The following is a 26,961-nucleotide window of genomic DNA, read 5'->3' as shown; positions in this document are numbered from 1 at the left end:
AAAGAAGTCCAGAAAACAAAAAAAAAGAACGCAGAGAAAAAAGAGAAAGAAGTGTCTGATTAGGTATGGAATTCCAGATAGCCTGTTTTCTCCCAAATGGTGCCAATAAGCTTCCCAATATAAATATGGCAATAGATATACGCTAGACCACATAGCATATTACTTGTTGTGTTAAAGGAAGAAAGTAAATTTTAAAAATTGGTAAGCTCTTCCAGGCATGTAAAACCAATCAAATTATACAATGAATCAAATCCTTTTTCCCCCTAAAAAGATACGTGATTGTACTTCACACAACCCAGGAGAAGGAACACACCTTTTGGGGCAAGAAGTATTTTCACTTTCAAGTGAATAGGAATACACCTTGCTGCCAGACTTACACTGGCCAATAAAAACCTCTGAATCAGTTCGTTGTACTATGTGCTGCAATAGAAACACACTTACTTCTCTGTCTCCACATATCTTTCTCTTCTAGTGAGATTTGCTCCCAAGCCACAAGACACTTCCTGCTCAGAACCTATTTCTTAACTGTAAGTACTCTAAAATTAAGCAATTCTTTAAACGTTTATCTTAGCACTGGGGGGGAGTAGGGCAGGTTTTTTAAAAGTATTCGATTTAAAAGTATTTTATTTCTAGCGTGCTGTAATTTGAGATTCAGCTGAAAGAGCAATGTTTTCTTATCTACTTGGTTAAAACTTAGTCAAATTCAACAAGTATGTGCCAAGCATGTGTTACATGCCATGCTTGTCAGAGTAGTGTTAAGTTAGCCTTGTATCTTCATCAACATTAAACACATCCTGGATATTGTGCTTACTAACCTGATCGTTAATTTCATTCTTTGTGTTAATACGTATGCATGTTTACTTGTGCTGGTCTAATCTCTTTGTGCTTTGCAAATATCTTACTTGATCTGTCCATTTAAAATACTAGAAATTGGAAACGGAATTTTTTGGATTTAGCTAACGAATCATGAGAATCCTTGAATTTTTAGCATGAAAGTAAGAAAACAGACTAGAATGCTTCAAAATTAAATTCTGGTGCTTCATTTATATGTTTAGAAATGTTACCTTTCTCATCTTACATTTGACAGCTAATGAGGTGAGAGATTATGAAATGAAAATGTTTCAATTGAAGTGAAAAAAATCGGGGTGCCTGGCTGGCTCAGTCGGTGGAGTATGCAACTCTTGATCTCGGGGTTGTGAGTGTAAGCCCGACGTTAGGGGTAGAGATTACTTAAAAATAAAAGCTTAAAAAAAAGGTGAAAAAATCAAAATTTAACACCAGTAAACACTAGGAAGAAGAGGAAAATCTAGGCAATGTACTTAGTCCCTGGATTGACTAATATTAATGGGATTAATGTAACATATTAACGCTATTGGCTAATATTAATAAGGTGATAGGCTGTCTTCTCAAGAGCGAGGTGTTCCAAGGCGGAGGAGACAGGTATATGGTTAGTTGTAACTAAGACTAATTGGTGAAATTAGGATGTTTAAAATGTGAGCCAAACTCTGCAAGGTTTCCTGGCATTGAGGTCATTCTAAAGAAAGGACTTGTAGTCTCTTCAAAACTTGTGCACCAAGATTCCCTTTTCAATTCCTCCTGCCCCCATTTGTTCTTTTTCCTGAGTGGCATTTTCCTTCCCTCTCTGATCCTGTGGGATCAAAGATGGCACAAAACAAAACAGCTATGTGGTTACTCAGTGACGGGCAGAGCCGCTGGCCGTGGAGAAGAACTACAGACATCTCCTCGGTCCCCACCAGATCTAACACAACGCTTTACATACATTGGGTGCCCGATAAATGCTTGCCGAATTAGACTGGATTTGTAACAGAAGAGAAATGAAAAAGCCCGGGGCCACGGGTTGCAAAGTGTGCTCTGCAAAGCCACTAGCACTGTAATCTCCCACGATGCCAGGGTTCTGCACAGGCAGACAGCAGAGGAGGGAGTGGGGCTAGGAGGGAGCCTCGGGCAAGCTGGAGGCCCTGGCATAGGCTGTATCTGCCTGGAGAAATGGGTACTATTTTCCTAATTCTCACCTAGTTGTGTCTACCCAAAAGGGCCACCTTTTGGCACAGGGGCAGCAGCCCTGAGGGTGCTCAGTACAATTCCTCCATCCCAGCCCATCCTACCCGAATAACAATTTTTGAGGCTAATGCCCAGCATTCTACCTCTCCAAGTGGTTTTTACGCCCAGTAAGCATTGAGGACCACTGAACTGGGGAGACAGGCTTGTTGTAGATAAGGTCCCAGAAATTCTTAGCAAGGTTACTGGCACTAGAGAGATTTCAAGAAAGTTGTCTTTTGTTATCACCACCACCTCCCCCACCCCAAATACTGTTGATTTCTGATCTTGAATGGCTAGGGTTAAACACTATTAGATACTTAAGGCTGAAGCAAAGAGATTTGTAGCCCCTGGGGAGGCTTTGCATTTGTTACCGTTTTACATTTTATTGCAACTTAAAGTTCTCTAGATTTTTGAAATGATCTTTGAACCACAGAGCTGTGTAAGAGTGTGTTTGCTTTCTCCTCTCAGTTTTATAACTTTCAAGGAGGGTATTTCCTTGAGTAAGAAATCTCACGTGAGAGTTTACAAAACCCTTTGAAAGTTAGCTAAATAGATCAGATGAATGTCTGGGACACTGGTTCCTTCTAGCACTACTCTTCTGGGCTGGGCTGGATAGAGCAGCCTTCCTCACTCCTGTAGGTAACCTTCAGCAGAAACGAACTTCTTTGAATAACAGGAGAAATCTCTTGAGGCTCAGTTATCGGCGCTAAAGTCCACGGAAGCACCTGGCTCCCCACAATTTCCCATATTTAAAAGAGGAAGTCAAAAGTAGTGCAAGAAACAAACCTAAAACTTGGGTGTGCTGAAGACTGTTTCCGCCACTAAACTGAGAAAGTAAATTTTTGCACAAATTAAGAGGCAGTCAGCATAGGGATATTTTGGATGAAGCTGTTTGCTACATAATGAATACACTGGTTGGACTTCAAAGGTACTCCGAGAATGTTCAGATCTTATGCTGCTAAAAGGGCTAATAGCAGCCAATTGGAATTCATAAACACGTATAGTATACACTGAGTGAAGACAGGTGAAGGGAAGGACAATTCTATAATTGCAGACAAATTTTTACTCTGCAATTTTCAGATTACTGTTACTATGTTAAAATCACAATGCAGACTTCTTAAAAGATAAGCGGGTTACATGAACATGTTTTTCCTCTGAGAGAGGTTGTGGAAACATTCACTCACTCACCTGGTATTTATTGAATGCCAGTTGTGTGCCAGGCATTGGCTGGGGGCTAAGGAAAAAAAAACATACAAACGGCTCTAGGATAATCGGCATGACCCCTTTACAATTTTTTTAAATCACAGTGTTTGTTTTTTGTTTCCAAACTGGGTATTTCCTGTGTTAGTTATAAAAGAAGTAAATGGGGGCACCTGGGTGGCTCGGTCAGTTAAGCTTCCAACTCTTGATTTCAACTCGGTCATGATTTCATGGTTTGTGGGTTTGAGCCCCACATCAGGCTCTGCAGCCTGCTTGGGATTCTCTCGTCTCCTTCTCTCTCTCTGTTCCCTGCCACCTGCTCACGCTCTATCTCAATCTCTCTCTAAATAAATAAATAAATAAACATTTCTTTAAAAAGTTCCCCAGGACTTCTCTTTTAATGAATGAATGAATGAATGAATAGAAATAAATAGAAATAAATGTTCATTGTAATTATTTAGGCAATACACGAATTTATAAAGATAAAAGTAAAAAAAAAAAAAATCTATCAGTCAAGTACCCAGAGATAACCAGACACACTTCGTGGTATAGCCTCTTATATTTTTCTGATATTTGATTACTGAAATACCATATATCTATAGCTATATCTATATCTGTATCTATATCATCTATACACACATATGCATTTTTTAAAATATTCCCCGCAATGCCTCTTCTTCCCCAAATGTAGGAAGCTATCACGCCCAAATTTGGCTTCTATCACTTTAGTACTGGAGTTTGGGATATAGGGAAAAACTGAGTCCTCATACTCCGGCAGTCTAAAGGGTCCTGCGAAGAAGGGCCATTGCTTCAGCAGGCATTAGCCAGTGTCTGATGCCCACCATCTCCAACTGGCATCACGCATTGCCTCAGCAAGATGGGGATTAAGAGCACGTGGTAGTGGGAATGTTAGAGGGCACCTACTGTGTGCCAGGCCCCATACTAAACTTTTGAAGTACATCAGCGAAAACAGACCACAGAATTCCCTGCCCTTGTAGAGCTTCCATTCCACACTGGAGGCTTACCTTTCCCAAAGTCAAGCTAATTGTTGTGAAAGGGTGAGCACCTGAAAGGAAAGAATTGCAATTACTTGCTTTTTCATGAGATTGCCAGAAGGAAATTGTTCAGAGAGCTGCGGTTGCTGCCCATTAAGATAAAAACTGGGCAAGTGCACCGGTAGTAGAATCTGGGGCCCACCTAATAGACGTTAAAATCAGCGAGGCGTGTTACTTTCTTTCTGTCTTCCTTCCTGATCAGAAGGAAGCTGATCAACCCACACCAGCTGATGAAAACGTTTCTAAATATATGTAAATGCCTAGTGAGACTGGGTGATTGGGGCACGCGGGGCGGCCGGCTGGCTGCCGGTGAAAGGGGCCGCTGGAGCACCTGTTCCAGTCCCTCCCCCCTTGTGCTGGACCGCTGGTTCTGCGGCTCCGCAAATGCCCAGCCTCTGTCTCCTCCAGGCGCTTCCTGACCGCCGCGCTCCCTTTGTCCAGTGCGTCTCGCCGCGTCCAGCTGGAGAAACCAGCGGGTCCCAGCTTCGCGGACCCTCCCTACGGCCCCGAGGGGCAGATGCCTGGAGCGGTCGGCCCCTCACGGCGGCCAACCCTGCCCGTGGGACGGTGGCGGGTTGCCCTGGAGAATTTGGAGGCACAGGCAGGGGAGACAGCCCGGCACCTAACCAAAGATAGCAGAAGGCTGAATGTGGGTTGGAAAACACCTTCCTCTCTGGCAGGAACACTGCAGCTCGCACTCACCATCCTTGGTGGCGGGGTTGGGGGGGGGGGCAGACCAGATGAGAAGCCCACCCCACACTCCGCACGGCAGAGCTGAAGCCAGCCTGCCCCCTCATCCGGGGAGGCCACCTCGCCCGTGGATCGCAACTGGGGCCAGATGGGCTGTTTGCTCTAAAGAAAAAACAGGGGCTGCTGACGGGCAGGGAGGGTTTGACAGCTTGGTTCAGCCTGACACCGACCTGCTCTCCGCCTCCTTGACCTCCTCCCTTGAAGGGAAGCGAGCACAGCCAGATGGTTCACTAAATTCCATCACTTCAAGATAGACGACTCCTCCCCACGTGGACACCCGCAAATAACAACCCCCCCCCCCATGATCAGCCCCCAGGGGTTTGTGTTTACTTACTACAACATTCCTTCACGTTGTTTTCTTTGACATCCACAATCGTTAGCCTCTCCTTTATTGCCAAACAGCAGTAAAAGGCCATTATGGTATTTTTTTTTTATAAAGCAAAAATCAAAACCAAAAACCACTTGAATGTATCTTTAATGTATCTTTATTAAGGGAAATTTAAAACAAGTTTCAACTATTCTGGATGCAGTTTACGGTATTTTATACAAAAAAGGGAAATTCTTTAGAATAGTTCCTAAGAATAAGGGAGGGAAATTCAACAATTTTATAATGGCTGTATTTACTTTATGCATTACTTGAATTTAGGAATATATTTTTACAGCATTTGTAACAGATTGTTTTTATATTTTCACTGTAAATCCTATGGGGCTCCCCTCTTCCCGTATTCTTTTTTATGTTTTGTTTTGCTATATTTTGATAATTTTAGATTTATGAGAAATGTTGCAAAAATAGCCCACAGAAAGACAGACAATAACAAACTTTGACCAGGATGTGCAATAATTGTAACCCTCGCACAAAATACAGCCATTTGGGGAAACAGTTTGAAGCAAGTCTTCAAAATGCTATACCTAGGTCAGCAGCACAGTGGTGAACATAGCTGCCTTCCAAAATGCTAAATATGGAGTTACCATTTTGATCCAGAAGTTCAAATTCTAAGTATATACCCAATAGAAATGCAAAACAAATGTCCACACAAAAACCCATACACGAATAGTAATCTAACAGCATTATTCATTGATAATCAAAGAGTAGAAACATCCTAAATGCCCATCAACTAATGAATGGATAAACACAAAATGGTATATCTACATAATAGAATATTATTAAGCAATAAAGAAGTACTGATACATACTAGAACCGAGACGAACCTTGAAAACATTATGATAATCAAAGGAAGTTGGTCACAAAAGACGTACACAGTCTTCTATATCCCCAGGATATGTTTTAAGACCCCCAGTGGATGCCTGAAATTGCAGATAGTACCAAACCTTATATATGCTATGTTTTTTTCTTATGCATACATACCTATGATAAAGTTTAACTTATAAATTAGGGACAGTAAGACATTAAAAACAATAATAAGGAAATAGAATAATTATGACAATGTACTATAATAAAAGTTATGTGAACATCGTCTCTCAAAATGTTCTTATACTGTACTCACTCTTCTTCAGATGATAAAAAAAACTTATGTGATGAGATAAAGTGAGGTGAATGACTTAGGCATTTGACTATCATTGACTTGACCATAGTTCAGAAGGAGGATGCTCTGCTGCCAGACTTTGGTTGACCATGGGTACCTAAAATCACAGATAAGGAGGACTACTATAGTCTATGGTTCCATTTACATGAAACGTCTAGAATAAGCAAACCAATAGAGACAGGTTAGAGATTGTTTGGAGCTGAGTGAAGTGAAGGGAAGTGGGTGGTGACTGCTAATGGATATGGGTAGATTTTAAGAGGTGTGTGATAAAAATATTCTAAAATTAGATTATAGTAATGGCTGTGCAACTATGGATATACCAAAATTGCTGAACTATACATTTTAAATGAGTGAATTTTATGGTACATAAAATATATCTCAATGAAGCTTTTTTTTTGTAAAACACATATTGAACCCCTGTATACCCTTTACCCAGTTTTCCTGGTTCTTCATAGCCTAGCATAAATATTGAAACAAGAAAATTGATGTTGATAAACTGCTATTAACTAATTAATCTACAGATCTTATCCTGATTTTACTAGTCATCCTACTAATGTCCCAGGGGAGAGAAAAGCAGTCCTTGTCACCCAGGTGGCCCCAGGTGCCTGGTGCTGCCAGCCAGGGTTTGCTATTGCTGCAAGCTGGCCTGGCCTTCACACTATTTTAGTTTCCGGTCTACAACATGATGATTCAATATTTGTATATATTGTGAAATGTTCACCACAATAGGTCTAGTTAACATATGACCACATGTAGTTACAAATCTTTTTTAATGAGAACTTTAAAAATTTGTTTTCATGTTTGTTTTTGAGAGAGAGAGAAAGAGAGAGAGAGAGAGACAGAGCGTGAATGGGGGAGGGGCAGAGAGAAAGGGACACACAGAATCCGAAGCAGGCTCCAGGCTCCAAGCTGTCAGCACAGAGCCCCATGCAGGGCTCAAACTCATGAACCATGAGATCATGACCTGAGCCAAAATCGGACGCTTAACCAACTGAGCCATCCAGGTGCCCCCTTTTTTAATGATAACTTTAAAGATTTATTCTCTTAACAACTTCCAAATATACAATGTGGTATTATTAACTGTAATCACCATGCTATCCAATGCATCCCCAGGACTTACTTTACAACTGAAGTTTGTACATTTTTACCACCTTCCCCCATTTCTTCCACTCCCCATTCCTCCCCTCTGCAACCACCAATCTGTTCTGTGCATCTGTGAAGTTGGTTTGGTTGGTTGGTTTTAAATGTTTATTTTTGAGAGAGAGGGAGAGAGAAAGAGAAATAGAAAGAGAGATGGCAGGAGGGGCAGAAAGAGAGAATCACAAGCAGGCTCCATGCTGAGCCACCCAGGTGTGCCTGGTTGGTTGATTTTTAGGTTCCACGTATAAGGGAGATCATACAATATTTGTGTTTCTCTGTCTGACTTATCTCACTTAGCATAATACCCTCAAGGTCCATCCCTGCTGTCACTCACACTAGGTCTTCATGTTTTTCTCTCACAGGTCAACAATTTCACAGAGTATTCATGTCAGATAAGGCTAGTCTGTGATCGTGATGGATCAAGATAAAAACACTAGCATTCCATAATCATATTTGAACACATATTTGAACTTTAAACATTATCCAAGCCTCAACATACCAAATGTTTTCCTTTCCTGGCTAATAAGAATGATTGCTGCTGCTTTACCAATTGCAGGGGGTAGCCTTGCACTAGTCAGTGCTCCCTGTAGATAAGATTTATTAATATGCCCACTCATAGAATTGTATTACACTTTCTGGATCACCTCCATTTCCTTGATCCTTTTCCAAAACTACCCAACTGAAGTGTCTTCTAATGCCCTGTTACTCAGATGCCCTACAGTCCCCGTGGGGTGCCTTCTCCCCTGCTATAAGGAATAAACTCAACTTGTCCAACGAGAGTTGTGTTCTTCATGATCTCTGGTTGGAGAGCATTGACAGTCCTTTTCTGTTCCAGGATTCATTTCGGGGTCCCAAAATGCATCTTGTCACCATGTCTCCTTAGTCCCCTTCCACCTGTTTTTCATGATCTTGACACTTTTAAAGAGGACTGGCCAGATATATGGTAGAATATCCCTCCCTCTGTGTTTGTCTTGATACTTCATCATGAGTGGATTCTGAGTATGTATTTTTGGTAAAATAACACAGAAATGATGCTGTGTCCTTCAGTGCATGATAATAAACAAATACATGATGTCAGTATGTCCCATTACTGATAATATTAATTTTGATTACTTGGCTAAGGTAGTGTGTCTGCCAAATTTCTCCACTATAAAGATGCTATTTTCTTCTTTATAATTAGTAAGTAGCTTTGGGGGATATACTTTGAGACCATGTAAATATCTTATTTCTCATCATACTTTCAATGCGTACTAGTGTTAGCATCCACCTATGAGTCTTGCCTTCAACAATTATCACTGTGGTGTTTGCCAGATGGTGATCTTGTATCTCCATTATTCCTTCTACATTCATTAATGGGGATTCTACCATAAAAAAGCACTATACCTTCCCCCTCATTTTAAAATGTATCCTTTTATTTATATCAGAGTGGAATTATGGGATAGTTATTTTGGTTTATTAACATTGCTGAAATTGTCCCAGATTTGGCCACTGCAAGAGCCATCAGATGGGCTCTGAGGTCCTGTCTCTAATCCATTCTTGAACCCTTTTTTGCCTTTTGGTCCTGCAACAAGATGTTCCAGTTTTCTGTTGTACTTTCCCTGCCCTAGCCCTGGAATCAGCCATTTCTCCAATGAACTCTGGCTCGTTTTTGTTGGAAAATGGCATTTTGAAACGAAGATTTGGGCGTGAGAGATATAATAAGTGATATTAGGTATCTATATCTGTGTGTGTGTGTGTGTGTGTGTGTGTAAATAATCATGAGTTTGTATCCCTGGTTCCTATCCAACCACACAGGATTCATAATAGCCCTCCTCCTTTCCTTATTTATAATTTCTTTCTCTGATAGTAAAAAACCTCAACCTCATTATCCACAAATATATTTATTTATTCAAGCCCATCATGGATATATATATATATAAAGAAATTTCAGAATTGCTAACCCATACTCTTATGAAAAACAACTTTACTAACTAGGGTATAAATATTTGTTCTTTTTACCTTTAGTCTTACATTACATAGTCAAAACATTGATTTCTGAAGATGTTATGGTTACCTTTTTCTTCCCCACTCCTTTCAATGTGGTTCTAACATTAATTATAATACAGGGGCATCTGGGTGGCTCAGTCAATTAAGCATCTGGCTTGGGCTCAGGTCACAGTCTCATGATTCTTGAGTTCAAGCCCCGTGTCAAGCTCTGTGCTGACAGCACAGAGGCTTGCTTGGCATTCTCTGTCTTCCTCTCTCTCTCTCTCTCTCTCTCTCTCTCTCTCTATCTCTATCTCAAAAATAAATAAATAAACATTAAAAAAAAAACCAGAATGGACTCTTCCCATGGTGGTGGACTCTAGTCCTACCTCTCCTGTTTTTTTTTTTTTAATATTTTTTTCCTAATGTTTTTATTTGTTTTTGAGACAGAGAGAGATAGAGCATGAGCAGGGAAGGGGCAGAGAGAGAGGGAGACACAGAATCGGAAGCAGGCTCCAGGCTCTGAGCCATCAGCACAGAGCTCAATATCGGGCTCGAACTCACAGACTGTGAGATCATGACCTGAACCGAAGTCGGACGCTCAACCAACTGAGCCACCCAGGCGCCCCCTACCTCTCCTGTTTTGACTCCCCTTTGTCTTCCAGTAGGCTCAACTTAGTTAGCTGGTGACTTCCTCATGATGATTGATGTCACCCCATCCCTACCATTCCATTTCCATTCTCCCATTCTTTTCACCCCATTTACTCTGAGCATAACACATCTATTCATTTCTGGTTTATTCCTTCTGTAATTCTTATTGTATATGTATGTTTTCTATATATTCCTTTATTTCAATTTTTTTAATTTTAATGTTTATTTATTATTGAAAAACAGAGAGAGAGAGAGCATGAGCATGGGAGGGGCAAAGAGAGAGGGAGACACAGAATCTGAAGCAGGCTCCAGGCTCCCAGCTGTCAGCACAGAGCCTGACGCGGGGCTCGAACCCACAAACTGCAAGATCATGACCTGAGCCGAAGTCGGATACTTAACTGACTGAGCCACCCAGGCGCCCCAATATATTCCTTTATTTCTTACATAAAGGATGTCAAATGACAGATACTCTTTTGTACATTGCTTTTTTCATTTAACAGTATATCCCGGAAATCATTCTCTATGAATTTATAGAGATTATCTTCATTCTTTTTTTTTTTTTTTTTTTTGGTAAGTGACTTGTTAAATGAGCCCTTACCCTGTGGGATCTGAGGCTATCTCCTGTAAACGATGTCAGAATTGAGTTGAGCTGTAGGACATTTGAACTGGTATTGCAGAATTGCTTGGTGTGGGAAAAAATACCACACGTTTGGTGAGTAGAAGTGGACTATTCTGTGGGTAGACAGAAAACAGGGGAGGTTTTCCTTTACAGCTGCTAATCAGAAATAAATTCAAAACAAAAGGGAACATATAAAAGAAACAAGAGGGGAAGGATGTGTGTGCACACAAAAGCTTAGGCTGGTGGTGCAATTTTAGAGAAGCCTACTGTGTTCTGCAATTCACTACTTCTGACAATGATTATAAGTTGGTCATTTGTTCCCGTCTTGGGTAGATACAAGGTACCTGTCTAAAAACAGTACCAATAACCCTGTTTTGCTCCCTTACTCCAAGAGAAGCAATTGTTCCTTTGTCCAGTTCAGGCAATTCCTTCCCCCAGGGGCCTCCATCCTGTGGGGGGCAGAGACAGAAATTATCTTCTTCAAAGATCAGCCAGGATGGAGGGAGGTGGGCAGGGGATGCACTAAGTGGGTGATGGGTGATGGGTTTGTTGTGATGAGCACTGGGTGTTATATGTAAGCAATAAATCATTAAATTCTATACCTGAAACCAATATTACCCTGTATGTTCACTAAAGAGAATTTAAATAAAAACTTTATTATGTGCCTGGGTGGCTGAGTTGGTTAAGCGTCCGACTTCAGCTCAGGGCATGGTCTCACAGTTCATGAGTTCAAGCCTCACATCAGGCTCTCTGCTGTCAGCACAGAGCCGCCTTCAGATCCTGTCTCCCTCTCTCTCTCTCTCTTTCTCTCAAGTAAAAATAAACCATTAAAAAAAAAAACCTCTCAATCTATCAAAAATGTCAGCAAGCAACTTAATCTAAATTGTCACGCCCGCCTTTGAAGTAGAATGCACCAAAACAGGTTTCCATGAGCGAACTTGACTACCTACACCAACTTTTTCCTTTTCAGACTACTGCTATTTCAGACCCTGCATTGAAAATGCAAGCTCAGTCACCAATGGTCATTGTGACTCAGCCTGGATATGGTCCTGTACTCCAGAACCCCAACTGGCAGACAGGCCTGTGTGATTGCTTCAGCGACTGTGGAGTCTGTAAGTGCTAAGAAATTCCCCTGTAATTGCCATGGGGGTGAATGATCAAAGGCCAAAGCCTTCCCTCATCCCTCCCTTACTGTATAGTAAAGGTGCCTGGCTTATTACAGAGCAACTGGCATGTCAGGCAATGAATGGTAAGTTAAGAAAAAAGGCTTGTGCTGATTATAAGTTAATTTTTCTCCAGCACATGAAACAATAGTCTTACTTCTTATTTGTTTTTTACATTTTATTTATTTTTGAGAGAAAGAGAGACAGAGCACAAGTGGGGAAAGGCAGAGCGAGAGGGAGACACAAAATCAGAAGCAGGCTCCAGGCTCTGAGCTGTCAGCACAGAGCCTGACTCAGGGCTCGAACTCACAAACCGTGAGATCATGACCTGAGCCGAAGTCAGACGCCCAAACTACTGAGCCACCCAGGCACCCCAGTCTTACTTCTAAAATAAGTTCTGGGGTTAAGATAACAGTACAAAGCTGATGATTCTCACAATGAGTGGATATGGTCAAATGATTATAAATGGACCAGACATTAATTTAAAAGACACACTTCCAGTTTAACTTGATTTAAAAAAGAAAAGAAAAGAAAAAGGACTGTTTTTGTTATATATAAACTCATTACTTTATAGCTACATTGTGCCCAGTATACAAGGGGTATTACTCATCCATGATTTCAACATGAGCTCAGAAAAGAATTATTTTAATTTCTATATTTAGGTTTTTTATATACCTGAGAATACAGAATTCTAAAGGCAGCCGGCTTCTGCCTTTAGAAAGAATCTCTGGGGGCGCCTGGGTGGCGCAGTCGGTTAAGCGTCCGACTTCAGCCAGGTCACGATCTCGCGGTCCGTGAGTTCGAGCCCCGCGTCGGGCTCTGGGCTGATGGCTCAGAGCCTGGAGCCTGCTTCCGATTCTGTGTCTCCCTCTCTCTCTGCCCCTCCCCCGTTCATGCTCTCTCTCTGTCTTAAAAATAAATAAACGTTGGAAAAAAAAAATTAAAAAAAAAGAAAGAATCTCTGACTCTGCTTTGCTTTCTTTTTGTGAGATCTCTCTAAGTAAAGTTGGGGGAAAGTAGGTTTGGCGGGGGTGGGGGATGTTAGATGTCAAAGAACTTAGTTCTCAACACCAACAAAGAAACAAACAAACCTGCCTACAAAAAAAATTTTTCTCTGGGTTTTATTTGCCTGCCTCAAGTCTACATAGTGTTCTGAGACAAGGAAAGAAAATACATTAACCTTTAACTTACCTGTGAAATTGAAATTTGGAATCAAGTTGACTCCTGAACAACCTAGGTTTGAACTGTGTGGTTCACGTATATGCAGTTTTTTTTACCGGATAGTACTATAACAGTGTTTTCTCTTCCTATGCTTTTCTTAACATTTTCTTTTCTCTCGCTTACTTTATTGTAAGAATATAGTATATAATACATATAACATATACATTATGTATTAATCAACTGTTTGTTGTAAGTAAGGCAATAGTAGGCTATTAGTAATTAAGTTTGGGGGAATTCAAAAGCTACACACAGGGGTGCTTGGGTGGCTCAGTTGGTTAAGTGTCTGACTTTGGCTCAGGTTCTGATCTCACCGTTCCTGAGTTCAAGCCCCACGTCAGGCTCTGGGCTGACAGCTCAGAGCCTGCAGCCTGTTTTGGATTCTGTGTCTCCCTCCTTCTCTGCCCCTCCCTCCTGTTCTCATGCTCTGTCTGTCTCTCTCTCCCTCTCAAAAATAAATAAACGTTAAAAAAATGTTTGTTTTATTTTTTTTTTAATTTTTTTTTCAACGTTTATTTATTTTTGCGACAGAGACAGACAGAGCATGAACGGGGGAGGGGCAGAGAGAGAGGGAGACACAGAATCGGAAACAGGCTCCAGGCTCTGAGCCATCAGCCCAGAGCCCGACGCGGGGCTCGAACTCACGGACCGCGAGATCGTGACCTGGCGGAAGTCGGACGCTTAACCGACTGCGCCACCCAGGCGCCCCTAAAAAAATGTTTTTAAGTTACATGCAGATTTTTGATTGTGCAGGGGGTTGGGGCCCCAAATCCCTGCATTGTCCAAGGGTCAACTGTACATTAAAAAGCACAGAGAGAGGGGCACCTGGGTGGCTCAGTTGGTTAGGCATCCAACTTCAGCTCAGGTCATGATCTCGCCCTCTGTGAGTTTGGGACCCACGTTGGGCTCTGTGCTGACAGCTCAGAGCCTGGAGCCTGTTTCAGATTCTATGTCTCCCTCTCTCTCTGCCCCCCCCCCACTCATGCTCTGTCTCTGAAAAATGAATAAACCTTAAAAAAAAAAAAAAGCACAGACAGAAAAACTTACCTAGAAAATGGAACAGTGGTCTTGTTCATTGTCTCTCATTGTCTTACTGAATGACCTGGGGTGATGACTTACACATCTTGAGACTTTAGTTCAACATCTGCAAATCATAGTAATAGTAAGACTACATTCCTAAAACACTCTAGAGATGAATATTTAAATCTTCCAGCCCCTAGTATTGTGACTCAAATAAATGAATTACAAGTTCTAAATATAAGCTTAATTGCTTCATGGCAGGATTTCTTAATTACAACCCTGACCAAATCATTCTTCCTTCTTAAAATATTTCAGTGGTCCCTCATGACTTTCATAACCAACTCCGAGCACTCGCATTTCATCATCCAGTCCCCAACCTGCCTCGTCCTCCAGCTTTATCCCCATCCCATCCAGCCATACTGAATGAACACCAGCCACGATTGGGGCTGCCATTCGTCAAAGCAAACTAATTTCAGACATGGTGGGAACAGAGTAGAGTAACTTGTGCCTCTGGTTCCATGTGTCCAGGTCTCTGTGGCACGTTTTGTTTCATGTGCCTTGCTTGTCAAGTTGCAGCTGACATGAATGAATGCTGTCTGTGTGGAACAAGTGTCGCAATGAGGACTCTCTACCGGACCCGATACGGCATCTCTGTGAGTCTCTTACAACACTGTGTCATTCACATATGCTCCCACCCTCAAAATAATCGCTCTAAACCTGGAAGCCATTTGATGGTGTCCATCACCTGAATTTGATTGGTAGGTGTTTCCTATCATGTGCAACCTTGTATTCAGTTGCTGTGGCAACAGATCCTTTGGGTATGTGACCTCCTTCTAGGTTTCTGTTAAAGACCCTAGAACATAGGCAGCTCTCATTTGTATGGATATCATACAATGGAAGGGGATTATTCAGCGCTTACCAAGCCCCAGGTACGTTACATATAGTTACCTCACTGAATGCTTACACCACCCCTGTAAAGTGAGTAGGTCCACATTTTATAGATGAGGGCTTTCAAGTTTTAAGAGGTGGAGTAACTTGCCCAAAGATACGCACCAGCAGCAGAAGTTATCAATATTGAACTGTAACTTGCCATGCATACACATTCCACTCTACCACAAGCTATACTTTATGTAATAGGAGAATGTGTTGGTCAGGGCTTTCCAGAGAAACACAACCAAAAGGAGATATAGATGATATAGACATAGAGAAATCTAGATGAAAATAAAGAGAGAGATTTTAAGGAATTGATTCATAGAATTTTGAGGGTTGGCAAGTCCAAAAAGCAGAGGAAGCTGGCAGGCTGGGAAGAGTTGCAGTTCAAGTCTGAAGGCAACTTGCTGGCAGAATTTCTTCTTGCTCTGGGGCGGTCAATCTTTTTCTATTAAGGCCTTCAACTGATTGGATAATGCCTATCCACATTACAGAGGATAATGTGCTTTACTCAAAATCTACCGATTTAAATGTGACTCTTGTCTAAAAAATCTTCACAGAAACATCTAGAATATATGGGCACCATGACCTAGCCAAGTTGCTACATTAAATTAACATCACAAAGAACAAATGAATAGAATACTTTAGTAACTTTTTTTATTCCATTGAAATTATTTTATTTGTTCATTTAAAAATATTTGTTAGTTTTTTATCACAAAAATAATATATGCTGTATACATAATTTTATGACAAATTCAAACACTGAACTGTGTGAAGTAAAACGTGAAAATCTAACCCCTTTACACACAATTCCACCACTCAGTGATAAACCCTATTAATAATTTGGTGTGCACTCTCTTTTTAGGTTTTTTTCCTATGCCTGTAAGACATACAAATATAGATTAGATGTAGCTCTAGCTATGGATGTGGACATATGGAGTTTGGGGGGTGAGGGACTCTTTTATTCTAATTTGTTTTTATCTTTTAAAATGGTGTCATATTGGGACGCCTGGGTGGCTCAGTCGGTTAAGCGTCCGACTTCAGCTCAGGTCACAATCTCGCGGTCGGTGAGTTCGAGACCCGCGTCGGGCTCTGGGCTGATGGCTCAGAACCTGGAGCCTGTTTCCGATTCTGTGTCTCCCTCTCTCTCTGCCCCTCCCCCGTTCATGCTCTGTCTCTCTCTGTCTCAAAAAATAAAATAAACTTTTGGGGCGCCTGGGTGGCGCAGTTGGTTGGGCGTCCGACTTCAGCCAGGTCACGATCTTGCGGTCCGGGAGTTCGAGCCCCGCGTCGGGCTCTGGGCTGATGGCTCAGAGCCTGGAGCCTGTTTCCGATTCTGTGTCTCCCTCTCTCTCTGCCCCTCCCCCGTTCATGCTCTGTCTCTCTCTGTCCCAAAAATAAATAAAAACGTTGAAAAAAAAATTAAAAAAAAAATAATTAAAAAAAAATAAATAAAATAAACTTTAAAAAAATTTTTTTAAATGGTGTCATATCATACTGTAGCTTGTTTTTTTTTCCCACTTAATATTTAGTAGACCCCCTTTATGTCTGTAATACAGAGCCTTTTTAATGTGTTAATAGTATTCCACCATATAGATAATTTATTTAATCACTTCCCTACTGATGAAGAGTTAAGTAATATTACAGATTAAATAGTTGTTAATACATATGCTTCTGTATAGGCACTGGTATTTTTGTGGAATAGTGTCTGAGATTAGATTGATAGACCTCAGTATCTGTACATTCAAAATGTGAAACTGTCAAATACCCCTCCAAAAATATTATATCAATTTATAAATCCATTAACATTATATGTGTGCCCAATATTGGATTTTTTTTCCTTTTTCCCATCAGAGAGGCAAAATGATATTTCATTGTTGTTTAAGTTTTATTAGTTAAGATCAAGCAAATTTTTTAAACTTCTTCGTCTTTTTGCATTTCTTCTATAAATTATGTGTACATATCCTTTGTGCATTGCTTTATTTAATTATGCTATATTGTTTAACATGAAGTTTATCTAGTTTTTTAAAGGCTTAGTCCAAAATCAGCAGTTCCTGGATGGCTCAGTGTCTGACTTGACTCATGTCATGATCTCGTGTTCCGTGAGTTCGAGCCCCACGTCCGGCTCTGTGCTTACAGCTCAAAGCCTGGAGCTTGCTTTGGATTCTGCATCTCCCTCTCTCTCTCTGCCCCTCTCCTGCTCTCACTCTGTCTCTATCAAAAATAAACAAACATTAAAAAAAATTAAAGGTTTAGTCCATAATCAAACTTTCTTTTTTTCTCTTTTTTTTTAGTTTGCATCCAAGTTAGTTAGCATATAGTGCAAGAATGATTTCAGGAGTAGAATCTAATGATTCATCCCCTACATATAACACCCAGTGCTCATTCCAACAAGTGTCTTCCTCAATGCCCCTTGCCCTTTTAGCCATTCCCCCACCCACACCCCTTTCACCAACCCTCCGTTTGTTCTCCATATTCAAGAGTCTCTTATGTTTTGTCCCCCTCCTTTTTGTTTTTAATTTTTTAATGTTTATTCATTTTTGAGAGAGAGAGAGAGAGAGAGACAGAGTGAGAGCAGGGGAGGGGTAGAGAGAGAAGGAGACACAAGGTCCAAAGCAGGCTCCAGGCTCTGAGCTGTCAGCACAGAGCCCGACGGGGGGCTTGAACTCAAAAACCGCAAGAACATGACCTGAGCCGAAGTCGGACGTTCAACCGATGGAGCCACCCAGGCACCCCTCCCCCTCCTTTTTTTAATATTATTTTTGCTTCCCTTCCCCTATGTTCATCTGTTTTATATCTTAAATTCCACATATGAGTGAAATCATGTGATATTTGTCTTTCTTTGACTAATCTCGCTTAGCATAATACACTCTAACTCTATCCACATTGTTGTAAATGGCAGGAGTTCACGCTTTTTGATTGCTGAGTGATACTCCATTGTATATATATACCACATCTTCTTTATCCATTCATCTGTCGATGGACATTTGAGCTCTTTCTATACTTCGGCTATTGTTGATAGTGCTGCTATAAACATGGGGGTGCATGTGCCCCTTTGAAACAGCACACCTGTATCCCTTGGATAAATACCTAGTAGTACAATTGCTGGGTCATAAGGTAGTTCTATTTTTAATTTTTTGAGGAAGCTCCATACTGTTTTCCAGAGTGGCTGCACCAGTTTGCATTCCCACCCTCAGTGCAAAAGGGTTCCTCTTTTTCCGCATCCTCTCCAACATCTGTCATTGCCTGAGTTGTTAATTTTAGTCATTCTGACTGGTGTGAGGTGGTATCTCATTGTGGTTTTGATTTGTATTTCTCTAGATAAACTAGATAAATATTTGATTTGATGATGAGTGATGTTGACCATTTTTTCATGTGTCTGTTAGCCATCTGGATGTCTTCTTTGGAAAAACGTCTATCCATGTGTTTTGCCCATTTCTTCATTAATTTATTTGTTTTTTGGGTATTAAGTTTGCATAATCAAATTTTCTTAATGCTCTTTAGGAGTCTGAAAAATTAATAACAGTCTGAAAGTGAGGTGCCTGGGTGGCTCAGTCAGTTAAGCGTCCAACTTGAGCTCAGGTCATGATCTCACGGTTCGTGAATTTGACCCCCATGTCGGGCTCTGTGCTGACAGCTCAGAGCTTGGAGCCTGCTTCAGATGCTGTGTCTCCCTCTCTCTACCCCTTGCCTGCTCACACTCTGTCTGTCTCTCTCTCTCTCAAAAACAAATAAACGTTAAAAAAATAACAATCTGAAAGTAAAAGTTATTTGGTTTTAACAAAAATTTGGAAGATTGGAAGAAAGAGGAAGAATAAGGCATTCTAAAGACTTTATTTTGTATGACATTGATAGCTATGCATAGTTATTTTCCATTTGTAAAAAAGCAACTTTATTGATGTATAATTGACTTATAATAAGCTGCATATAAAGTGTATGATTTGATACGTTTATATATCCACGATACAGACCCATGAAACCATCCTCACAATCAAGGCAGTGAACATATTCATCACCTCCAAAAGTTTACTCATACCCATTTGTAATTCTTTCCTCTTTCCCCTCTTCTCTTCCCCAACTAACTGCCACTGTTTTCTGTCACTATAGTTTGCATTTTCTGCAGCTTTATATAATAGAACTATACAGTCTATACTCTTTTATCTAGCTTCTTTTACTCAGTATGATTATTTGAGATCCATCCAAGTTGTGTTATGTACACTCAAAATTTGTTAAGAGGATAGATCTCATGGTAAGTGTTCTTAACACAATGAAAATAAAATTAGTGGAAAAAGAAAATATTTGGATGGGAAATAAGCACACAAAAAGATGCTCAATATCATTAGTCATTAGAGAAACATAAATGAAAACCACAATGAGATACCACTACGCAACTAAGGGAATGACTAAAATTAATCAGACCAAACCACAGCATTGCCAAATATGGAGGAACTGAAACTCACATGCACTGCTGGTAGGAATGTAAAGGTATTTTCTTAAAAAGTTAAACACACCTCCCATTTGAGCCAGCCATTTTACTCCTGGATATTTACCCAAGGAAATTTATATCCATACCAAGACTTCTATCAAATGTTCAGATCAGTTTTGCTTGTAACAGCCCCAAACTAAAAACAATCCAAATATCCCCCTGCAGGTGAATGGATAAACAAAGTGTGATATATCCATATAATGGAATACTACTCAGCAATAAAAAGGAATTATTGATACACACAAAAACCTGGATGAATCTCAAGATAAATATAATTTTAAGTTGTGGGTAAAAAATGAAAGGAAATCACTAATCAGATAAAAATTAGTGGGACGTCTAAAGGGAACGAAAGGAATCAGGAAAGACCTCTGCAGCAAACGGAAGAAAAGAACTAAAAAAAAGAAAAAAAAAACATTCAGTGAATACCAAACATAAAACAATTGGCTATCCCATGAGTGAGAGAAATTTAGATTTTTCTGCTGTGCTAACATATCTTTACCTTTTGTTTCCCCTTTGTTTAAGTGTGTCTTAGGGAATCTGATCTCTTGGAAGATAAGTGAAGAACGGCCCCAGTACTTCCCCCTCTCCTCTCCTAGGGCCCAAAGCCCACATCAGAGTCCTCTGTTAAGGTTATCTGCATGCTGTCTCCTGGGACAAAGCCAACAGGTGGCTCTGGACTGGCCCCAATGCGCAGGCAGGCTTCAGTTAACTTCGCGTCTTCTGCTCCCCAGCCTGTTCTTCCTCCTGAGTTTCCAGGTTTTTGAGTTCGCTATTTAGCAAATGCCCTGCCCGTGACCCTGTTAGGTTTCAGGTTCCCTACCTCTGTTTTACCTTCTCCATCAGTGTAATCCTATCTGCTTCCTATTTCCAAAAAAGTACTCAAAATTTCTGGCCCACTAAATAACCCCACTCCTGTTTTCTAGTTTGGCTTTAATTTACTTACCAAAGCTCTGCAAGCACATAGTTTTTTTAGATTATCTAATTTTGTTTTAAGTTTATTTATTTATTTTGAGGGGGAGGGGTAGAGAGAGAGGGAGAGAGAATCCCAAACAGGCTGCATGCCGTCAGTGCAGAGCCCAACTCAGGGCTCAATTTCACGAACAGGATCATGACGTGAGCTGAAATCAAGATCGGACGTTTAACGATGGAGCCAAGCAGCTGCCCCAGATTATCTGCTTTTTGTTAAGAAAAACAGTAGTCCACAAACTTCTCTCCCCTACTGCCTCAGTCCCAGAACTCTGTGAGTGTTTCCCTCTGTATCTCCAAGTCATAGACTGTATTGCTACTTTTTGAGTTTTAAGTTTGGGGCATTGTCTATAGACCTCCCACTCTGAAAGATGAGAATTTATTTCCCTTTCTTCTCCTTCTCCACCCTCTCCCTACCCCAGTCCTTCCAATATTGTTATATGTAATTTGGGCTAAATCCATATTTGGTACTTACATTATGAGACTTCTGTTAGCTCTTCAGATTTGCGTCATGTAGTGAACAAGATTGCCTTTCCTATTAAACTTTGTTTTCCTGGTCTTAATAATTCTTGGCATTTTCATTAGTAATTCTCCACTTAGCCACGAGTAGTTTTCCACTGACTTTACCTCCAAAACTACTCTTTCCCAGTTTTCTAAATTTCTTTTCAACACATTCAACACATTGGACATTCTATCATTTTTATCTTCTTGATGAAATCACTCCCTGACTTAAACTACCCTTTGAACTAGTTGCCCTTCATTTCTGATGCTTAGATCTCACCCTGGGTTCTCCTTCACCATGAGCCTGGAGATTTCATTAGCTTCTTTCCTGGGTTAGGCTCCTGTTTCTTATATCCCACGTGTTCCTCTTTCTAGGTCTCCTCCCTCATTGTGATGGAGGTATCCTCACATAGCTTCCTGAGACAGGGATGGGGTGTGGGAAGCAAGAATTTTGAGATTTTACTTTCTGAAACTCTTTGTTTTTTCCTCTTACAGTTTGGTTGATTGATATCTTCTATTTTCAATATTACAAAGTATAGGAAACATTCGATGTCATAAAAAGAGGAGTTATACGGAAAAATCAATTAACATTTTCCTAAATGTATCCATCCAAACTCTGAATTCCAAGGATCGGTTCCTTCTGCTTCTCTTCAAAGTGTCTTGAAAATCCACAAGTTCTAACTTCCTAATAGGTGGATTTTAATTTCTATTTCTTTTATCTTTTCAACCAGGGATCCATTTGTGATGACTACCTGGTGACCCATTGCTGTCCTCAGTGTTCTCTTTGCCAAATCAAGAGAGACATCAATAGAAGGAGAGCCATGCATACTTTCTAAAAAAAACCTAATGGTAGGTTCCAGAAACTGTGTTTTTAAAAAATATATATAATTAAGGGATTTGTAAATTTGCATTATTTTGAGTAATGATTCAATAATAACAATTCTTTACATCTTTCAAATGTTATCTTCACATAAAGATTGATCTTGGTTTCCTCTTATGAAGAAAATAGCTTTATTAGGTTACTTGGGCCACCATAACAACAGCATAGGGTGGGTGGTTTACACAAGAATTTATTTCTCACAGTTCTGAAGGCTGGGAAGTCCAAGATCAAGGTGTGGGCCAATTCAGTTCCTGTGGGGGCTCTCTTCCTAGCTTACAGGTGGCCACATTCTCACTGTATCTTCAAATGGTGGAAAGAGATCAAGCTCTGGTCTCTTTTCTTATGAAGACAGTAATCCCATTGTGGGGGCTTCACCTTCATGACCTTCTTTAAATCTAATTATCTCCCGGAGGGTCTGCCTCCTAATACCATCACACTGGGGGTTAGGGTTTCAACAAATGAGTTTTGCTGGGGGCACAAACATTCAGTCTATAGCAATAGCTTTATGTTTTGAAATCATATTTTAGTAAATAAAGGGATGGTGACTTTTCTAGACTTCTCAGAATTCTCTTGATCCATTAATGAAGAACTTACCACTTGTAAAATAACAGAGTGTGGTGAGATACAAAAAAAGTAGAAAATAAGCCCCCTACTTAGACAAATTGACAAAAGAACTTAGTAAATAACTACGAAGTAGTAGAACAAATAAAAATTACATGCTTTGTAATATTTGAATTGATTGCAGCATAAAGCATCTATCAATAATGAGGTGAGTTTAAGCTGGAAAATCCTGTTGGGAAAAGTGAATCCTGAAAGTGGTGGTTATAGAATATAGAATATTTGAAAATGCTATATAGAATCTGAACTTCTGACAATCAATCAACTCATTTCCAACTAATTTTTCCAGGATGCTCAGAATTAGCTATTGAAGATGTAGTAAAGTAGAAATAAACATGATTTTGTCAGTCCTCTATAGAATTTATCTTGAGTATGGGGAAAAAAACGTTAATTTTCCCACTCTTAGTAATACGTCACTTTCTTTTTCAAGGGAATGCGAACTCTGTATAGGTTAACAAATATAACTCATGGAGAATATATTTTAAAATATCATTTATTTAGCAGATAATGTATCAAGTACCTAGTACGATGCAGGACACTGTTAGGTCCTGTGGGGAACAAAAATAAATAAGCTGGTCTCCTTGTCTTTAAAGACTTTATACTCTAAAAGAAAGGATTAGATAGCCTTTAAATAAAATGACAGGTTTGACTAATGACTTTAGACCAAGTGCTATTTTAAGTTCAGAGGAGGGAAAGATCATATTCTACTGACATGTGTAAATGAAAGTTTCTTGGGGGCATCTGGATGTCTCAGTTGAGCACCTGACTCTTGGTTTCAGCTCAGGTGATGATGTCATGTTCTTCAGTTCGAGCCCCTGCGTTGGGCTCCATGCTGACAGAACGGGGCCTGTTTGGGATTCTCTCTCCCTCTCTCGAGAGAGAGAAAGAAAGAAAGAAAGAAAGAAAGAAAGAAAAGAAAGAGCAAGCAATTTTCTTGAAAGAAGTGGTTTTTTATTCTAAAGTGAAAGTGAATATTAAGGTCACAATAGGAAAGAGATGGCACTGAAATTGTAATAGTACAAGGATTTAATGAAAACTACTTACAATAAAGGTGTGGGTGGGAGGTAGAGGGAAATGACCAGGGATGGTGCTGGAATCTAGGCTAGAAACAGTTAAACTATATCACCCCTTAGGGGCACCTGGATGGATGGCTCAGTTGGTTAAGCATCCAACTTCAGCTCAGGTCATGTGGTTCCCCGGTTTGAGGCCCGCCTCAGGCTCTTTGCTGACAGCTCAGAGCCTGCTTTGGATTCTATGTCTTCTCTCTCTGCCCTTCCCCAGCTTGTGCTCTGTCTCTCTCTCAAAAATAAATAAAAACATTAAAGAATTTTAAACTATACCACCCCTAGGCCTCAGAGAGGCAAGGAAGGAGAAGTTACTTGAAACCCAAAGGAGTGAGCTATGAGAAGAAGGCAGCCCTGAGAGGAACAGTAACCTCTCACTAGAAAGACAGGAGTAGCCTGGGGCAACCTCATAGGAAGGAAGTAGTCAAGAGAAAAAATTCCCTGACCTCACTTTCTGATGTCCTGTCTAGGCTTCCCACTGGCTGAACCCACAGGAAGGCAGAGGGCAGGAAAGTGGTGCTGTAATATACAGGTCAGCCTCCCAGAACACAGAGCAGGGAAGACAAGGATGAAAATGGATCAGATGGGACAAACATTAAAATTTCTGACACAAGATGTGGCTTTAATTAATAAAAATGGATGTGGCTTCTTTCTGTTTTTTCTTCAGCATTTTCACTCAGTTGCATTTTTTTAAAATTTATTTATTTTGAGGGGGGGGGGGTCAGAGAGAGAGAATCCCAAGCAGGCTCCAAGCTGACAGCACAGAGCCCCACATGGGGCTCAAACTCATGAACTGTGAGATCATGACCTGAGCTGAAATCAAGAGTCAGATGCTTAACCCACTGAGCCACCCAGGTACCCCTGGATGTTGCTTCTAATCAGCAGCAGCATTCGTGAAACTGTAGAAGCAAAAAAGGGAAAACATCTTTGTGAGTGTAGGTCCACTCAACTTGGTAGGAACATATAAGTAGGAAAATAATGAGAAATGAAAGACTTATAAGTGAGTTGGGCATGGCATTTAATGTACTGAAAACTGGGCTGATGATTTGGCCTTTGATTTGGTAAGCAGTGGGGAGTTACTGTAGGCTTTATGTAAGGGGGTAACATCAATAGAGCTATACTTTAGAATAATTAATCTGATAATGGTATATAGCTATAGCACAAACTGGACAGGATGAGGTCAGAAGCAAACATGTGGAATTAGACCAGTTTAACACTGTTTATTTAAATAAACACATGAGACAGGTTGGATGAAATATATACCCACACATACATAATGAATCCTAACATCTGACCTATTTCTTTTAACCCCAGAGAAATTATCTTACTGAATCAGTGGGTTTGAGGTAAAATACCTTGGTGGTTTTGACTCTGGTGCATCACCTTTGACCCTACATTATTCATCAACAGTGAAACTTTAGACATACAAACACCTGAAATGGGAGAATCAAGAGACAAAGATCAAAGAAGAACATGATTTATGTTAAGAATAGGTTGAAAAGGGGTACATGGGTGGCTCAGTTGATTAAGCATCCTGCTGACTCTTGATTTTGGCTCAGGTCATGATCTCATGATTCATGAGATCGAGCCCCAGGTGGGGCTCTGCACTGACAACGCGGAGCCTGCTTGGGATTCTCTCTCTGCCCCTCCCACCCTCAAAATAAATAAAGAAACACCTAAAAAAGTGGGTAAACCAAGGGGACATAAAAATAACTGAAAAAGCTCCCAATTGTGAACACTGGAACAATTGAGGCAACAAAGTAAAGTAGCATTAGATTATAAATGGAAAGATTATAGCCAAAATAAAATATCTATGAGTCATACTTCTATAAATACATGATTACACAAACAAATAAATGGGGGAGAGCAGACGAATTTTCCAGAAGTACGGAAGAATTCCAAACAATGTATGTATGTGTTCCTCCCTCAAGGCAATGGAGTGTAACTCCTACCTCGTAAGAATGGGTTTGCACAGTAACTTCCTTTCAAAGAGTATATATGAAAAGGATGAAAAAAGAGTAGCCTTATAGTGGAGAAACCTGACAGAACTACTTCAGCCAAGTGACCAAAGTGAACCTCATCAGTGATAAGTCATGTTGATAGCATGTCCCCTTGAAATGATGTGATGAGAATGGCACTCTACCTTCGAGGTCTTCTCTCAAAACCCCGTAACTCCAGCCTAACCAGGAGAAACACATGGGCCAAATCCAAACTGATGCATAGGTATTCTGCAAAATACCTGACCAGATCTCGTCTAAACTGTCAAGGCCATCGCAAACAAAGAAAGTCGAGAAACAATCACAGTTTAGAGAAGCCTGTGGAAACATGACAACTGAATGTAACGTGCTGTCCTAGATGGGATCCTGGAACAGAAAAAAGACATTAGGTAGAAATTGAGAAATCTAGCTAAGGTATATACTTTTATTAATAATATTATGTATCAACATTGGTTCATTAGTTGTAACAAATCTACCATAGTAAGATGTTAACTGGTAGGGAAACAGGGGCAGGGGATGTAAGAGCCCCCTGTACTATCTTTGCAACTTTTCTGTAAATCTAAAATAATTCTAGGGCGCCTGGGTGGCTCAGTCGGTTGGGCGTCTGACTTCAGCTCAGGTCACGATCTCGCGGTCCGTGAGTTCGAGTCCCGCTTCGGGCTCTGGGCTGATGGCTCAGAGCCTGGAGCCTGCTTCCGATTCTGTGTCTCCCTCTCTCTCTGACCCTCCCCCGTTCATGCTCTGTCTCTCAAGTAAATAAACGTTAAAAAAAATTAATTCTAAAATTTAAAGTTTATTGAAAATTAAAAAGTAGATTGAGGAAGCTCAAACCTATTCTTTGTGTATCCCTTATAGGTGAAAAGCTCTCACTGAAGCAACTAAAACCAGCAGGCATACACCTCTTCAGTTTGAATCCTTCTCTGCCTTTTGCAAATGAAATATGACAGATATGCTTAATCACAATCAATGGGATAAAAGAATGGAATTTTGATTTATTTTAAATGAATGTTTTTGCTTAGTTTTGCTAAATGGTTCAGCTTAGCTTCTCCTTGCTTTCATATTATTAAATTTTCTGGCTTATGAATTTTGTGTTACATTTCATATATAAACAAAATAAAAGATTTTACTAACAA

The 26,961-nt window shown here is 40.3% G+C and overlaps 1 protein-coding gene across 1 annotated transcript; it reads left to right on the top strand.

The window, feature by feature from the left end:
- The first annotated feature begins 422 nt into the window (after window positions 1-422).
- On the top strand, window positions 423-26,961 carry LOC124520915 (placenta-specific gene 8 protein-like). Its single transcript, XM_047092039.1, has 5 exons — window positions 423-527; window positions 11,956-12,097; window positions 14,915-15,039; window positions 22,001-22,118; window positions 26,684-26,961. The coding sequence occupies exons 2-4, from the start codon at window positions 11,986-11,988 to the stop codon at window positions 22,103-22,105; spliced, it is 342 nt and encodes a 113-aa protein (XP_046947995.1). The 5' UTR covers window positions 423-527; window positions 11,956-11,985; the 3' UTR covers window positions 22,106-22,118; window positions 26,684-26,961.

Source organism: Lynx rufus, unplaced genomic scaffold (assembly GCF_022079265.1).
Source record: "Lynx rufus isolate CCGP_SWC_20201006 ecotype Redwood Valley unplaced genomic scaffold, mLynRuf1.p SCAF_3, whole genome shotgun sequence".
Taxonomy (NCBI): domain Eukaryota; kingdom Metazoa; phylum Chordata; class Mammalia; order Carnivora; family Felidae; genus Lynx; species Lynx rufus.
Note: the sequence above shows the minus strand (reverse complement) of the source record. Positions and strands in the feature narration are given on the sequence as shown.